Here is an 18,830-nt window from a genome sequence, read left to right on the forward strand (position 1 = left end):
GTTCACTGGGCTCTGCTTTGTAATCTGTACTCGTTTGACTGTAATTATTCTGTCTGGGCCGTAAATATAGAAAAAAATAAAAAATGTTGGTTTGCAAAGATTGTTGATGCATTCCAGGTCACTGAGCATGTGCCATTCCACTTTTCCAAACCCTTGCTTGTAATAATTTATGACCTTGAAACCAATCATGATTGTTTATGCTTGGACTAATTTTGTGTGGGTTCATTCAACCAGGAATGTCCTTTCACCTATGTCATCCTCCCTCCGGTCTCCTCCTGTGGATCAAAATGATTGCACAGAAACACGCAAACATGTTGACAGTGCACACACACACACACACACACACACACACGCACACACACACGCACGTGTACACGCAGAGGAAGTCAAGCGCTTATATGCCCAGACTCATTCTCATACATTTTCAGATTGATTCACACAAAGGCAAAAAGACCTCATGGGGAGTGGCTGTAGCTTTGCATGATGAATGCCTGTGTGGCCTGTGGCTTGACCTGTTTAGTCTGAGGCTAAAACTGCCACACAACTGCCATTCTACCGGGCACAATTGATTTTACTAAACCTAATCTACACTGAGTGACTTCCTGCAGATGTTCATTCTAATAATCACATGATTCTATTTTGGAGGAACATTTCTTGTTCCTTCAAAGGCCTGGTTCCCTATGAGTGTGTGTCTCCCCCCCCCCTCCCTTTCTTAAACTATTAACATGGCAGTTGTCTTTCCAATACGGCCTGAGGCTGCAGGTAACTACCATATTATTGTCCCGTAACGTCCTCTCCTATAGATTGCAGTACTTTGCATTAGAAATGGGACTCTTGGGCTCTTCAGGAGGATTCAGTTCCCAGGTTCCCCCCCTGTTTGTGGTTCAGTCAAGTGCTCATATCTAATGCAATTCCCTGCACATCTGTGCGTCTCAATGTTTGTGTGGGCCTTTGCCATTGCCCCTGCTTTTTATTTTTTTAAATTTTTTTATTAGCATTTTCTCTATTATGAAGCATTCAAGCGGTGAATACAACTCATTTACAGTAATGCAATATTTATCGCACATTCAAGTGATTTTTACAAGACAGATGTCTTCCCTTTTGCAGCACTGGGCAGGTGTTTCAGGCATTTATTTATTTTTTTTAAAGGCCATAATCTGAAAACCTTGCATTTCCTCTGACTTGCCTTTACTAGGCCCGTGTTGACAATTGGGCTGCATCCTATCTCTGATATACCCGAAGGCCATGCGAGCTCGCCATAAACTAGCCATGTTATAGGTGTGTATTGATTGGTCAACAGATTGGCTGTATCCTGTAAAACACAGCTCAAATGTGAATGCTTTTATTAACCACATTGGTAATAAATGCAAAACTGGAAACAATTTTTTTTTTTCCTTTGGTATTGATGTGTTTCGTGGTGGTTTGTGGTCATGGTTGTGGTAATCCAGATCAATCTCAATCTATCTACTGCTATTAAACATGTAGATTGAAAACAAGGTTACAAAACAGGCAATGAGGCTTTTACAACTCGTCTTCGGTGCTTAGGTTGTCCAAATTTATATTGCCTTTAACATCACTTACCACAACTCACTTTTATGGACCTACTTTCATGTAATTATCTTCTATTGATTAAACCAGACGTCCCATCTCGATTTCCTACCTTGTTTTCATGTCTTTTGCTTTGCATTTTTTCCCCTTTAATTTCAGTTTTGCTCTCATTCCGTCTCTTTATGGGCGTCGGCTCCGGTTGTCCTGTGAAACACAGCAGCAGATGAACACTTTGTGGGTGTGTGCGGAGTGTGAATGCCCGTCGGAGATGGAGAGAGATTTCAGGGGATTCAGCAGTTGTACCTCTCAAGCCCCTGTCTCATCCCTCAATAAAATCTCATCCTCCCCCTTCATTTCCTTTTAAATCCTGTTTTCATCCTTCCTCTCAATGTCCCCACTTGGTGATGAAGATGAGCTCTTGGATATTCTCTTTTTCCTTCTTTTCACTCATTGACAGTTTTCACTCCCTTGTTCTTCCTTCTCTCCTCACTTATCCCATTGTTCCTATTTATTTAGATAAAAATACAAATAAAATAAATGTCAGCTGGGATAGACTCCCGCTCCCCTTTAAAGGTTAAGTGGGTATTAGCTGATGGATGGATGAATATTCTTATACATACCTTTTTTTATAGGTGCAAATTAGCTTTTAATCTATTCACGGTAGATTTACATTAAAAATATCAATTCTAATTAATGTACACGATCTTATTAAATCTGAGAATGTAAAAGGTGGCCACATTTGAATGACCACTTAAAAATGTTTTGTTCTTTGACATCCCGCTGAGTTGGATTTAAAAATGTAATTTATTTGGTTTTTTTTAGGTTTTACTCGAGTGTCATATTTACATCAATCATATTTTATTTACTTTTACATTTCACCTCCTAACTTGGTGACCGCATAATCTGTTTCCTTCAAAATTTAGATTGATTTGTGATTGACCCGACCGATTTATTGATTGGCGGATGTTCTCAGCCAACATAACTGTTTAGTTAAAAATAACTATTTATAGTTATAATATTTCCTAAGGAATTTCACTATTTTAATGCACCGATGTAATTTTGGACTATATAGTTAATTGTTAAACTAAAATATGACTGCTTCCATTACACATCTTTGTCTCAAGTATTTGATAAACACATTTCGGTCGATATATCATCATTGAACAGTTTTACTTGCGAATATTGATATCATCATCGGCCCTAAAAATCCAGTATTCATCGGACTCTACTCAGGACATTTGTCCTTTGATTGAATCAAGAAAGTTAGCAGGGATGTTTTATTTATTTGACCTTTATTTAACCAGGTAATATCAATTGAGAACCAATTCTCATTTACAATGATGACCTGTCAGCACAGTCCTGAGGTGCATGTTTTTGGATGATGGGAGGAAGCCGGAGAACCCGGAGAGAACCCACGCAAGCACAGGGAGAACATGCAAACTCCTCACAGAAAGGCCCAGGACCGGATTCGAACCCAGAACCTTTTTGCTGTGAGGCGACAGTGCTAACCACTGCACCACCGTGCCGCCCCGGATGTAATAATGAATGCCCGTTATTGAGATCAAGTATGTATAGACATTAGGATTATGATTCAGCTACAGTGAGGTTGATGTTTGACTGCAGTTTCCAGTGTTGATCCTACCGCTGTCATTGTGCAGTAGCAGACATTTGACTTGTATGACATAAGTCACTGGACACGAGTTGCACCTCAAAGGTTACTGTTTGGTTTGGCAGCTCAGTTAGCGGTATCTATGGGACGTTTCCTGACTCTCCCTCTGCCTGTTTCCACACCTTTTTTCTCCTCTAACGTCAACCGTTTTCTGTTAGGAACTCCCCGCCTCGTTTCCTCGCTCCCTCCTTGTTTATAAAGACGTTCTTTCGACAGTTTCCTGTCGATCACTCTCTGCTCCCGTCCCTCCTCCCTCTCCCTCGTCTGACAGCTATATCTCAACAGGATCCTGGTCTAGTACGTTAACAACTTTCATTTAGTTTAGTTTGGCTGCAGTCAGATCCCACCGGCCCAGAGTTAGCTGCTGTTTTATTTATACTGTTTGTATTTTGACAGTTGTTTTGGTAAACTTTGCCAGTGCACTTATTCACAGAGGAAGAAAGGCTACATTCTTCATCAGAGTATATAACAAAGTGTGTTTTCGGCACATTCATTCAGTTTGTGCTGTCAGTCAGTGGAGATGCATTTCCTGCTGCTGCTTAAAAGAAACACACACACACACACACACACACACACACACACACACACACACACACACACACACACACACACACGCACACAGGGAAATAAATAAACAACGATGAATAAAACATGAAACCAACAAACATACATTGCCCCCCCCCCCCCCCCCCCCCCCCCCACACACACACACACACACACACACACACACACCCCGTAGATCAAAAGTAAGTAAGGTAAAGAGTTGGACTGTGATGGCCTTTGTGGAATTGAAATGGGGACAGTAACCAACCCCAAGACTGAAGTATTGTATAAGCAGAAGTTTGTGGAAGTGGAAAATATATGAAGTGGAAGATGAAATACATTTGGCCTCACTCTATCTCTCTCTTAACTTCCTCGTATTCACACACACACTCATGCACACGCTGGCTCACATCTTAATTACTGAGGCTTGATGGGTACTTAACCTTGCCCCTTGCTGCTTATGCTAATGCAGAGGGGTCAGGAGTGTGCTGAGTGGCTGGCTCCCTGTCAAATCACCCAGAAACAACTGTCGGGAGTGCAGATGAGAGGATGAGGGAGACAGATGAGCAAGGACAAGTCAAATATGGGGAAGGAGAAAAGGGATGGAGCGAAAGTAACATGAAAGTACATCACACTAAATTCTTGTGCACCAATTTTGCTGTCCAACTGTAATCTGTAATCCCAGTCCAGACATGTAAATCACAGTTACACAAAATGCCTCACTACTCTTTAAGAGTATGACCTCATCCTTTAAGCAACATGCCTGTTAAGGAGCATATGGCTGGCTCTGTGTGTGTGTGTGTAATGAGCTCATCCTCTCCCCCACTATGGAGCTATCTGTATAGAGCTGAGGATGTTGAGCAGCAGGGAGAGTCATTGAGAGGACACACACACAGTTCACAGCTGGTAACCTGTTTTGGTTGTTTCTCTAGAAGAGCTTCTAGGTTTCCGTGTCTCAGAAATGTGTCCTTTTAAGTTGTCAATATTCCGGACAACTTTAAAGGACATATTAGATTACTTTATTTGTACTGGCAACACTTGACAACATTAACATAGTGATACAATTCATGCATACTTGTGCATGATATTAAACAACACCCATTTTTTTTCATATAGCACACCACTTACTATATTTAAAACTGATATGTTTAAGGAAAAGGAAAAGGTGAATATCTACTATTTGCCGTTTTTCCTAATGTTGAAAGACAGACATTATTATATGAGACATTTGTGGAAGTTTTGAGAACATCAGCACTGCAGCTCAATTTATATGAGGATGCCACTACATTTCAGATGTGGTTGTGTAATGGCCCTATAGAAGACAGCCATAATCCAAGAAGGAAGGTCCTTTCTTTCACTTCAGGTTTTGTTTTGATAAAGTTGAAGAGGCTCCTTCCTATATAGGTCACACGCTGTAGTCCATCTAATGCCTACAGTTATTTTAATGTCATATTCATTGCAAGGGGGATCTCGAAGTCAACCTGATCCATTCACTTGGACATTTAGTCTGGTCTAATTTGACTGCTTCACTGTGCTTACTCAGCTGTTAAAAACCAGTATGTACAGCACAGCGCTCGCTACCATACATACATACGTACCACAGAGGTCACACATGTACGCATCGACTGCTGTACACGGTTGGCATCGCCGGCCATGTGCATGTTTATGTGCAGTATGTTCGGGACATGTGGGTGTTCGGACTCTGTGTGTGTGTGTGTGTGTGTGTGTGTGTGTGTGTGTGTGTGTGTGGTCTTGAGGCGATGGAGAGCCGTAACAAAGAGTTGACAGAGGGCCGTAGAGATTTAGGGCGAGGTGCCAAGGAAGTCAAGGAGAAACGTGTGTACAAGCTCTCGCATACACACAGACTTACACAAACACACACACGCACACACACACCTCGTCGTCTGATCTTGGGGGGACATCTGCTCCGGTCCGGGTCACTGGCAACGAGCGCTTGGTTGGGCTCAAAAGTATCACCACGGCAACTGCATCGCATAATCCCATTCCATCTCATCCCACCCAGGAACTGTGTGCAATGTGATTGGCTTGTTCCCCCCGGGGCGCTGAGGCGGCCTCTCAGGCGCTGTCTGCTTACTCGCTGTGTCAGCTCTGGCTCCGAGTGTGTGGGCAGGGAGCGAGTAGCGCATTAAAGGGAGGTTTGGCGCATTTTGGGAGGAGACGGTGTGAATTATGCAGACGCACCCCTACTGTGTGTGTGTGTGTGCAGTGATGCCAGTGTGAGTTCTCCATGACGAACAGTGTGGGGAGAACAAGCTACTCAAAGCAGATACATTCTCTTCTTTCACGGCTTCTGCTGTCTCACTTCACGCAGTCTTCAAAACTGCTGGTGTTTTCTGCACCCCTCCCTGTCTTTTTGTTAAGGTCCATTCACACCAGATCAGACAATTGAGATAGCTGTTATTCCTTACTCTCCAAAATTATCCCAACATGCCGTGGATAAAATCAGTCAATTTAAATTCACTAGTGTGCATTTCAGAAGCTCAATAGAAGTGCCGTTTCTCCGAGTGCGCTGGATGAGTCTGGGATAGCCGGCATTTTGGGATTTTCAGTAATTAGTTTTCTTTGTTTTTTAAGAAGTGGTGTGTAGGATTTAGTGGCATCTGGCAGTGAGGTTGCAACCAGCTGCATATCTCTCCGCCCACCACTTCCAAGCATGTAAGAGAATCTATGTTGGCCATGAAACTCGATAAAAAACTCAAAAAGCCTTCTGGAGCCAGTGTTTTAGTTATTCTATTCAGGGCTACTGCAGAAACATGGAGGTGCAACTTGGTGGGCTCTATGGAAAAGGACCCGCCCCCCCACCCCCAATGTAGATATGAAGGCCTCATTCTAAAGTAATGAAAACACAACAACTCTTTGTTTCAGCTTTTCCACCAGTAAATCCTACACGCACTGGTCCTTTAAATTCTAATTCTTTCCATTAATCTTCCTGAAAATTCTTGCTGAAAGTGTGCAAGAACATTAAAATATACAACATGTACCGCACACTACAAAATAATTCTATACAACTGGAGTCAAATTCATTATGTATGCATATGAATTTGGCCAATAAAGCTGACTTTGTGTCGAAAACAACCCTGAGCAATGCAAACAGCTCTGAATAATCCGCCTCGGATCTCTCCACTCATTTGTACTAACTTGAGCCTTCATCTATCTCTCCTCTTCCTCATTAATGTGACAGTGTAAGCTGGCTATGAATTGAGTTGTCTACCTTCCCATTTCTCTACCTTCACACTCTGCTCCCTCACACACACACACACACACACACACACACACACACACACACACACACACACACACACACACACACACACACACACACACACACACACACACCCTCCTCCATCACTATCTCGCTTTGTTTTGCTGAAGAATACAAACACGGTCTGAATTAAAGCACAACTGACAGTTTGCATCCAGCTTCATTGCCCCCACCCCTCCCTCCGCGATTCCACCCTGGCTTACGTGCACCCCCCCCACCCCCCACACTCCCACCTCCTCCTCCCGCTCACTCCAGCTGTCAGGAGGCTTCATTATTAAAGATTCATTGCAGAGTCTGGGCAGCTCTTCCAAAAGCTTTTGTCAGACAGACCGAGAGTCTCGAATCTCAGTGCCACTAACTGGAGGTGACGTGAAGACTAGCATAGATCCGCGTGCACACACTCAAACACGCGCGCACTTTCCTTGTGGCTTTTTACACCATTTTATTCTCCGCACAGCTCTTTTTGATTAAAATCATCCGAACAAATGGGTTTGTGATGTCTTTGTGCTTTTCCAGTAATTTAATATAAAATACCTTACCAGTGCATATTCTTGCCAGTGACCACTTCACGTTGTACGTATGTATGTATGATAGACGTTGTAAATATTTGAGACTCAACATGTTTTGTTTTTTTAAGTCCCTGGTTTTGTTAAAGCTGTGATTTTATCATCAACAATTATGGTAACCCGTTTTCTCACAAAAAAAAAAAAAAAAACATGTTATGAATTTCTTCTGACGTGTTTCTTCAGTGGGTGTTAGTCTTACTGGCTTACCGTTACCCCCGTCACAGACATCTGTCTGCCACTCTTTCTCATCCACATGCCCATGTTGGGCTAACACATTGTTAGAAAAATTACTCGGAGGCTGCGTTCAAAATCAAACATATCGGACATTTATTCTTGCAAGAAGGAGCAAATACATGTACACTCAAAGAGAGGTGTCCAGCATTGCTCGACGTCACTCCTCCGTAGGGCAGCTTTTATAAAGTCTCGCAAACAGCTGACAGTCACCCCCCCCATGTCCTCTCGTATTTCTGGTTAGCTAGTACTGAGTTCGGTTGTAGGTCACAAGATAAAGACACAGAGACGTCGTAAATGAGACAATAGAAACATCCTTGAGCAACAGGTAGACAAGTACATCTTATTTTTTCCCATCACGTATATATATATATATATATATATATATTAGGGCTCTAAGATCATGCTGTTCTCATCGTCACACACCAACCAGCTTTTTCCTGAGTACCAAATCATTTGTGACTCCTCAGTGGCCCAGTGGAGAGTCCAAGCTGTGACTTCCTTGGCTTCAGCCTCCATGTTATCATTGTAATATGACACAGTACAATTATATTTAAGTACAGAATATTGGTTATTGAAAACTGCACTGTTGGTCCACTTTATTTGATTAGTTTCACACAAAATACTTTAAGATTCCATATTTTACACTTTTTCTATTGTTTTAGTTGCGATATCAATAATAAAAAAAAAAAAAGCTATTTATTATAGTTTTACATCTCCTCACTTGAGCCTCTCTCTGGAGCTCTACCATGACCTGGCTGGTTGTGTAATATCATTGACCCTCTCTTCTGATTGGCTGACTTTTCTGAGTGTTGCACTCAGGCCAAACACAGGTTTGGTTTCGTAGCTTGCTAGCTCTGTGAAGAAATAGCAGCTCAAGTGTTTTCTTCCACATCAAATATTGGACAATGGACTGTGCTGATGGCAGACATATGACATGAGCATGTGTGTTTTGATACTTTCACAGTATTTCTACAGCACCTTTATCTGCTGTATTTAAAAGAATACATGGAAATCTGAATTAGTACAATATGTGACCTTTAACAAATGGTTCACTCACTAGATTTATTTGACAGCTTTCAGCCACATCTTGTAGCCTTAATCAGAAGATGGAAGTATAATATTTACTGTAACATAATTAATTATTTTCACCTTAAACAAAATTTTGAAAAAAATACCTACAGTACTTCTGTTTGATAATCAGACATAAACTGACCATTTAACTTCACACAACATTTTCGGGAATTTGATTTACTGAGTAAATTCTTCTCCGCATTCTCCTGAAGATTTTAGGAGGAAATAGATTACCTGCCACTGGTAGAACACAAACAAGAATCTCCCTGAAGCAAGAAGCTTTCACAAATATGTCAACCTGACCATAAGTAATGCAGAAGAATTTGCTACTTGTTGGGCAGAACACTTCACAGTTATGTTTAGTGGCTCTTTATCATTCTTTCTTTTCTCATTTCAGCCCCATCAACCCATGATATTTTCATTAATGGCTTGGGAAAACAGATTTACTGCCAATGAACATAGTTATTGGAAAGTGTCAACTTAAGTTATTTCACTGTGAAGTTCCCATGTTACATGAACGCAGATGGTCGCAGGGGGAAGCCTGTACCACATGTCGTAAAGGGGTCAGTCCAGGGCCATAAAGTTAAAGGTTCACCTAAACTGTATTCTTTGGTCCATGGTTGTTGTTGTATTTTTTTTTTCCCTTGGTTAAATAACAAACTGGAATTGTGCAAACTGTTGGTGCAAAAATGTTGCATACTGATATTGATCTTCTCTTTAATGTATTTATTGTTCTTGTTTATACAGAAAGGCCCAGGAACAGGACAAAAAGGTGGTAGTGGCAGGTTGTGTTCCCCAGGCCCAGCCACGGATGGAGTACCTCAAGGGTCTCAGCATCATTGGGGTATGTATACTTTACGTGTATGTCTGTGCACTATGGGACGGGTATACTATGAGTATATTAAATGAAAGTATCGGGTAATGTACAGTTGGTTTTATGTTACATCTACTGTATGTCTGTGCGTGTCCCTTTGTCTGTATTTGTGTCTTAATGAGCAACCTTTGAGGAGTAGAGACGCACAAACATTCACAGATGGTTTGAGTCATTCACCCAACCTGCTATGTCTTCATGTTTGTGTTTCTTCTATCTGAATGCCCATTTTTGTCTTTTTACACTGTTGCCTGGTACGCTGCGTGCAGAGCAGATCCTACTGGTGGAAAAAGTTCTGCATGCAGAGAGCAATTGGGTCTTTTCACCCCTGTTCTATAGGGAGGTCCAATGTGTGGACAAAGGCAGCAGTGGGAAGGGACATGTCAATGACGGCGCCCTCAGCATAAACTGTTTTTTCTTTTCTCCCTCCTCTAAAGGTATGAGAAAACCTGAGCCTGTAGTAGCTTAGTAATATTCAGAGTTAGGCCGGAGATACTTGCTTTTAAACCTCGCCTTCGCTTTTACAATTGTTTGCGTCATAAACGTTATTGTTCAAATACTTACCTCTGTACTCTGCATGTTACCGGAGGACTCCTCAAGAGGGCACACCAGAAAAACTGATTTGCCTGATGTTAACAATAAACATGGTGATTCTGATTCTGAGATCGGAGGGGGCCAAAACACGCCATCGGCTCCATTCTCACTCTGTATTTTCAGCACTTCTGAATTAGTGTCTGTACCATGCATTAAAAATGAAGGTATTTATTCAATGCCTATTTGAGCTAGTCTGGCTAGTGAAGTATCATATATGCATGCCTTCTTTGTTTACTCCAACCTAAAAAAGGTCCAGAATTTGCCTTTTAAATCACAGCAGAAGAACGGAAATCTTAAGTTCTCATAATGCTGAATTTATTCGCTTGTGTATAGGACAAACTGCCTTTGGAACAACGATAAATCAAACAGTCCGATATCCAGTGCCGAGTACTGCCATTGTCTTAAAAGCGACGTATCGGGGGCGGCTCAAATGTTACATTAAATATCTTTTAGCATAAATAATGTTATTCCATTTAAGTAAACATGCCACCGTGTAACATGATTAGATTCATAATAAAGTGCCATGTATGTATAATATAATTACATTCAGATACACATGCTTGCGAATGTAATAGCCTTAAGGGTGAGGCAGAAACAGCTGGGAAGTTTACCTCTGCCGGTCTTTTCATTGTCATGAGTCAATTGGATTATGCATATATACACACATATGCACACGCACACATGCACACACACACACACACACACACACACACACACACACACACGCGCGCACACACACACACGCACACACACACGCGCGCATGCACGCACGCTCACACCACACTGATGGATGCATGAATGCATGAAAAGGCACACATGGTAACAAACAGAGACAGAGAATGCTCATACTCCCCTTGTGTACCCTTGGTAGTTACAATCAAACACGTGATGACATTGGCAGTTGGTGGGTTATGCAAATTGGATGCAAATAACAAGTTGAGAATTTGCTTATAGTGATTGCACTAACGGCTAGATAAGGGGCGTAGCATTAATCCCAATAAATACAAAAAGGGCTTCCTGTTGATTTCCTTCTATTTAATTGACCTGTGTGAGTCAACTTTATTGGTGCCAGTCTATTTCTTTTGTGTTTTCCTGTCTAAAGTTTATCTAAAATGAATGACAGTGTATTATGTGTAAGGTACACAGGCAGTCACGCAAGCCCTGCAGCTGGGCTTGTCACGTCCTGTTTCTGACACACATCACACATCCACACACACATCCACAGCATTGGCTAAGTAATGAGAGCATCATACTGGGTGAGCGATGTTGTAGGCATTAGATGCTCCACCTATTTTTAGGAAACACGTGTCTTTTTGGTAAATATTCCGGGCCCTGTTTCTATTTTAGCCCAATTTCTCAAAATTATACTGACCTCACATCACTGCCTGTGATGTGTTTATATTGTGAGAAACATGACTTGACAATGCACCTAATAACAACCTAGTTTGAAAATATTCTCTCGAGCGTAAATATTGAAAAGGCAATTGTGTTGCAGATGAGAAAGTCACGCATAACATGCTGTGAGTGGGCACGTTGTCATGCTGGAGAACTTGCGTGCCATCACGCCACATTTTAGGCCGTTTGCACCGAGCGTTTTCCCTCGGATGCCTCAGAACATCCCAGATGAACACGGTGTCGTCAGTCTGACCGTGACAGTCATGTCAAAGAAAACCCACCGAGCTGCACTCTTAGGGCCTGATTTACTAAGAATCAATCATCATTCAGTTCATTCAATAACTCCGAAATGTCATCGCTGGACAAACAATATGTCTGAATAATTTTTCTCTCCCGACATCTCAAACATGTTTCCAAGGGTGTAAAACCACGTTCTCTACATATTCTTTGCTTTCCTGCGTCTCCTTTTCACCACAATAAGAGCAGTCGTCTCTCCAGATTTGTGTAACTGATTAATACGTTCCTTTCAGTCGTACTAAAACACACAACAATCACTTCTCCTGTTTCTACTTTCAGGTTTAGTAAATATCATTGCGGGTGCTAAATTGTTCTATTTGCATGTTCCTTCCCAGTATTTTGTACCTTCAGGCAGAAACGCCCAACATTACATATACGCATGCGGGCAAACACGCAAAATGGACAACGTGTGTTAAATTGCGCATTTGAAAGACGCAATCCTCACTGCACGTTGTTGGTACATCTGCCTGGACATCTTTTTGCGAGTGGTGAGGAGTTTGCACATGATTTTACACGCAGACGTTTAGTAAAACAGGTCCTGAAAGTGATGCACCTTCTTTACTCCTAAACAGTGACGTCCCGCCCCTCTTGCAATGCAGATGCAACTCAAAACACATCGCCCTGTTCATTGCTTCATTGATGTAGGCTTTCTGAAGCAATTGCTGATTTCCAGAATTTGACAACTTTTCCAACTTATCATGGTGAAATTGCAAATATGCATGTGTCGGTGGTCACAAAAACGTATGTAACTCGGGCGTTGATGTTGATCAAGCAGTGTAACTTGCAATACTTTGTCAAAAAGGTTATTGCTTCTCCTGCTCCATGCACATTACTATCCTGAGCTCTGTTTGTGTGCAACAGGAACAGTCTCTGAGCGTTTTGATTGCACCTTGCATGCATGCTTGGTCTTCTAACGGCTCTAAACAAACTGCCTAACTGCACCTTTTGACAATTATTCCACATGGCAATGGCAATATTAGTGTCTTTTAAAAAAAATGACATTCCGCTTAATTGCCAACTCAAACAATATTCTATGAATACAAAGCAGGACTCGATAACCGCCAGGGTTGAAAAGATCTGAGTTGATAGCTTTTAATGTAAGCTAGACCCGACCCGTACTGTAAGTAAGGACGCCTGCTGCGGCTCTGAATGGGCCCAGATTACTTGGCCATTACAAGGAAATAGATTTTTATTTCAGTGTGATTATTTCATGCAAGTAACGGCTGCCTGTGAAGCACAGTAAGTATCCGTGCGCGAGTGTTTGTTTGAAAGGAGGGTTATTCTGAGTAATGGGCCTGGAGGCATTCAGAGCTGGCGCCCAGGGCTAAAGCATAGACCTCTAAGAATGGAAAAAGTGAGAGAGTTAGAGGCTGCAAGGAGTGAAAGGGGAAATAATGGCAGGGGAAATTAAGTTCCCTCTCCCCACCTCTTTAGCTCTGTTTCCGTGTCTCTCGGCCTCCTTCTCTCATTCATTCACCTCCCTTTTCCTCTTTACATTATTTCTGTAGGATGGTAAATTAGTAAAATCAGTGCTGTTAAATATTCTGGCTCTTGTAGTATCCAGCTCAATCTCCCAATGGTCTGGCTCTTGTTAAACTGTAGCCAACGGGCTCTTGCTTTGTTTTTTTTTTGTTTGTTTTTTTCCTTTAATGAATTAGTGGTTTGTCAGAGTACCTGTTGGTTGAGCTGCAGGTCTTTTTTTTTTTTCTTTTTTTTTTTTTAACTGAGGAGGCAATGAGGAGATTCTGTGTTAGTCCTTCTTTCATGATCTAACGTGGTATTCCTTTATCTGTATGATCATCTGTCTGTCACCCTTTTTCTGCCCCTTTGGTTTTCATCCATATAATCCTTCCTCAGACTGTGTCTCTGTCAATACATATTATACATGGCGTTATACGCACAACCACACTCGCTGGCATTTAGGAAATCCATATGGCTTAATCCTGACTGGAGAAAACTGCGATTGTATCTTTTTGCACTTGTTTGTCTGTGTGCTTATTGCATATGGCCTTTGTGTATATTTACACACCCACTTTGTTTAAACGTAGATCAGTATATGCGTGTTTCCTTGTTGTCGATACGAGCTTTCTGTTTGACTGTGTGGACTTGGTCTGTCGGCATCAATAAACTTTTCCCATGTGTGTCTGTGTCTGTGTTTCAGGTCCAACAGATTGATCGAGTGGTGGAAGTAGTAGACGAGGCTGTTAAAGGTATTGTCACACACACACACACACACACACACACACGCACGCACAAACACACAAGCACGAAGCACATGTTTGCGAGAGGAAGCAGCAAAGCATTGATCAAGTATTGAATGAGCGAGAGTCCTTTAATTGCTAGAATAGGGAATTAAGTTTAGTGCTTCAGCTCCATGTATGAATTACTTTCACTATAATAGTCTCTCCACTTATTGACACAATACAAAGACCGGGAATGCCTTCAGTGTCTTGAATAAGAATATATTGTACACTAATAATTACTTGATATTATTCTAACATTATAAAACATTTGATTCAAAGTCAGCCTTGTCCAGCCTGGTATTACCAGACCCACATTTACTGTGTGACCAGATCGTCTAGTTACACTCCTTTGGAGATTGTTTCCTGTCGCTGCAACTTGCTAGACGTAGACGTCGGGTTAATTTTGACTCTACTGGAGCGGCCTTTATCCAATCATCATTCATACACCATGGAACCTTTGCAGACTTTTCAAAGAGGCCCTTCATTGCAGCGTTATTACAACTGTTCGTAACCCTTGATTTCGCTCCACCGCCGTTGTTAGAAATACATTTATGGAAAAAACGCTCAACAGCAACGTCCTTGCACTTAGCCGACCCCACTGGTTGCTGACTTGCAACCCTCCAGAGTGGCTGAGTGAACCTTTTATATAAACAGGTTTTCCAGTCTCTAATCACAGCAAAGACTGAAGCTGTGAGCAGCAGGCGGGGGAAGTCAGGGCAGTTATTGTCAGTAATAAAGTACCAGCTGGAGTTAGAAGAAAAGTAATTATATTTGAAAATGAAAAGAAAGAGGTATGTCCTTCCTGTTGATATTAGATATACAGTAGCAGAGTAACTTTTAATTTTGTTTTTTTTTTTACTGCTGTTTTACTGGTTTAAAGGATAGAACATTCATGAAACAAAATGCAGACAAAACTTAATGTGCTCACTCCATTTAACATTTATGCTTTAAACAGACTTTTTGTTTTTTTTTGTTATAAGCACAGTCGTCAGTGTTGTTTCTGGATCCTCCGTCCTGCTATCGGAGGTGCTTGTTAAGCGGCCTCCTCTGTTTGAGCAGCTCACTGACAGACTCGCATGGCAGTGATTAGGTCATCCATTTAAACTGTTAGTGAACCACCGCACTTAACTGTTTAATGAAGGTCAGAGAGAGTTTACAGTGTGAGAGTGTCCAGTCAAGCTGTCATACACCCCCAGCTGTTCTCTAATAAAGAACAGATTGAGTTTACTCTGTGTGTGTGTGTGTGTGTGTGTGTGTGTGTGTGTGTGTGTGTGTGTGTGTCTGTGTCTCTCTCTCTCTCTCTCTCTCTCTCTCTCTCTCTCTCTCTCTCTCTCTCTCTCTCTCGATGAGTGACTAGTTTGCACTGCAGGCCTCATTCTAATGAAGGACAGCTGAACGAAGGCTTAATTTTACAATGTGTCATCAACCCCGGCTATACACAAGCTCACGTTCACACATGCATACTGTGACTTTTATTCCCCCTTTCTTCTCTATGATTTGCTCATTCTTTCCTTTTTCTTCCACTTCCTTCTTCCACCTTCTCTTCAGCATCTTTTGATCTCTTACCAACCTGATTTTTTTTTTTTTTTTTGCCTCCCTCTACTTTCTCTTACTGCCCTGTTCTACCCTTCTGCCCTCCTTTCCTCCCTTCTTCCTCCCACCATCGCTCCCTCCATAGAAACTAATTTCCCCAGTATCATTACAGTTCTTTATGACCTCGTATAAACTGAGAGCTGTTATTTCGTCTCGGAGGCCTGGGCATAAACCTTTAAGCCAGAGGATTTGCTTTTCGTAATGGCTACTAAAATACTAACTTCAATGAACTACTAATAGATGCAGGTCTTTGCTGTGCCAAAATTGCTTGCAGATCTGTTTTCCACATGACAAGAGTATGAGTATGCTTTTGTGAACTTCAGAGTATCTATAACATTTGGATCCTTTGCTTGGGAAAAAAAACCAACTCAACATCTGTCAGTCCATGAGGATACGTCACGACTGTAAAACTACTTTTAATCATAGTGCATATATGTACAATAAAGCTCAAGTTACTACCTGTTGTAAATGGCAGGGCAGGTTTTTATCCTTTAGCATTATCTCATATCTTAATTTACACAGTCAAACACACTGCAATCATTGCTCCGTCTTACGTTTCTTGTCATTGTGCAGCGTCAGGGATTTTGCTGGTGCTGTTGGAACTGTGGTCACAAACTTGCTCATCCAAATCATAAAAAAATCAAACAAACAAACAAAAAAATGTTGGAGGCTGTTCCAAGTGTAGATTTTTCTTGCTAACAACAAACAGAGCTTTGACTTGATCTATTATCTATTTCAAGCTCAGTGTCACATCTGTAAACAATGTATTAATGGCACTCATGGATGCACATTTTTACGAGGGCAGCCAGCTCGATTTTATGGTCCTCAACAAACAAACAAAAAAGGAACAAATTGTTTTTTTCTTCCGAAGATTAGATTATTGCAAAAATAAATATTTACATTTGTAATCCAGAAGAAATGTATGCAGAAACCCACACAGCGGCTATAAAACAGGATTGATTCACGTTTTCACTCTTATCTTTACGCCATTAACAAATATCGGATGCACTTCTTTCTTTACGGGACTTTTTTTTGTGATATGTTTATATCTTTTATTGACCTTCTGATATAGATTATCTCTTCTCTCCCTTAGAAGATAGCCTTGGACGATACCTTTTCGCCTGATAATCTTTCATCCTTTTGAAACAGTTTAGATGTAGTGTTTGTGTGTCAGTTAGAAACGGGGGCCAGAAACGGTTAGACAGGCTAATACATGTATTTAGCTACACATCGGAATCTGTATAACCTTGTGATCCTTATTTCACCGGTATAAACGCACTTTTTGCTTGTATCAGTGCTGGAAAAAAAAAAAAAAATGAAGCTACATTATGGTTGAGCAGGTAGAAAGAGACAGACAGGAGGAATAGGAAATGAAGAGCGGGCACCGAGAGACGAGTTAACGCATTCACAGATATTTCAAATCGTGTTCTGAGTGATGGTTTTTAATGCTCAGTGAACCCTGCGGCAAGTGGCAAAAAGAAAGCTCTGCGGAGGGGCTCGTCCTTGTCGGGCATCGAAGCCGCATGAAGGACAAAATAACACTTCTTTTAAGAGAAGTGCTCTTTTGAAATGTTTGCACGAAACACATTGTGGAACCTGCTAAGTAATAACAAAATAACCTTTGTCAGACAGTGCACATATGTAATAAACAGTTATATTGTAAAGATAAATGACAGACATGACACCCCGCCTGTCCCCCTCATCTGCCACCTTTGGTCCCTCTTTCCAATGTGCCCCCCCCCCCCCAACCCCCCCAAAAAATATAAATAAAATAAAATAAAATATAAAATAAAAAATAAAAATAAAATAAAATCTCACCCGCTGTTTTACAATCAAACCAGAGACCCACCACTTATGAGACATCAGACACAGGTCAACAGGTCATCCTTTTAGCTTTCCACCGCTCTCTCCCAACCATCCATCTGGCTCTCCTATACGTCTTTCATCTGTGATGTATTTTTTTCTATCACCCTCCATTGATGTACCTTTCCATCCATCTATACTTGCATTCTCTCCCTCCTTGTCTCTAGCATGTTTTTTTTATGGGCTTTTATCAATGGATAACGCGATTTATGTCGGTTTGTATTTATGAAGGAGAAAAAAGAACAAAGACAAATTGGAAAAAAAAAAGTGCAGGCGGAAAAAGAGGAGAACACTCAGTAAGAAGAAGATGTGGTACTGTACAGGGTGATGTGTGTGTCTCTGTCTATGTGGGTTTGCCAATCACAGCAGTTGGCCTCTCTAAACTCTGTAATTGAGATGACAAATAGGGAAGCATTGCTCATGTTAGCTATTTTATCTCTTGCTTCCCATTCATGGGTCCCCTCGGCCCCGAAATTGAATTTGGCTTTGGGTACGTCCCTGGAGTGATTCCATGCTGGCTGTGAGATTATTTCTTGAGTCTCGGATGGTAGTCACATTGACAAGGTTCCTATGCAGTTTTAGAGGGAAAAACGGAATATGCGGACTGACAGTTTCCAACTTTTATTAGAGTGGACGAGCTCATCATTTTGGGGAAAAAAGCATCTGGAAATCCAGGACCACACTGGTAACTGGTTTCTCCCGACAAGTCGGTGTATGCAATTATTTATTGGTAACTTTCATTTTCCCACCATGCAGTAAAAAATACTGAATTTCAGAAACAGATTTTACCACCAACCTGAAACAGAAGGCACTGAAGCTAAATCCCCTTTGTGCCTTTTTTCATTCAATGGACCTGCATATATCCCAAATGTTTCAGGCTCTATGTTAAACCTTGACATCATAGAAAATAAATTGGGGGAAAAACAAAAAGAAATGTTTGGTATTCAACATGATTGTTAATCCCCCCCCCCCCCTCCCCCCCATTTTTTTTCCCCATGTTATCATTCACAGCAGGTTAAGTTCATATTTTAGGTTGTATTTAGGCATGGACATTTATTAT

General features: G+C 41.3%; 1 protein-coding gene across 2 annotated transcripts in view; it reads left to right on the forward strand.

Annotated features, from left to right (window-relative positions):
- The window catches only part of cdkal1 (CDK5 regulatory subunit associated protein 1-like 1), a 223,034-nt gene that overhangs the window by 58,706 nt on the left and 145,498 nt on the right, over nucleotides 1–18,830 (forward strand). For both annotated transcript variants that reach the window (XM_069143201.1, XM_069143202.1), the window contains exons 5-6: nucleotides 9,662–9,758; nucleotides 14,233–14,281. In XM_069143201.1, the coding sequence (XP_068999302.1) occupies nucleotides 9,662–9,758; nucleotides 14,233–14,281 (146 nt within the window). The remainder of the gene's footprint in view (nucleotides 1–9,661; nucleotides 9,759–14,232; nucleotides 14,282–18,830) is intronic.

Source organism: Embiotoca jacksoni, unplaced genomic scaffold (genome assembly GCF_022577435.1).
Source record: "Embiotoca jacksoni isolate LCO1_2020_lvr unplaced genomic scaffold, fEmbJac1.0.p SCAF_11, whole genome shotgun sequence".
Lineage (NCBI taxonomy): Eukaryota > Metazoa > Chordata > Actinopteri > Embiotocidae > Embiotoca > Embiotoca jacksoni.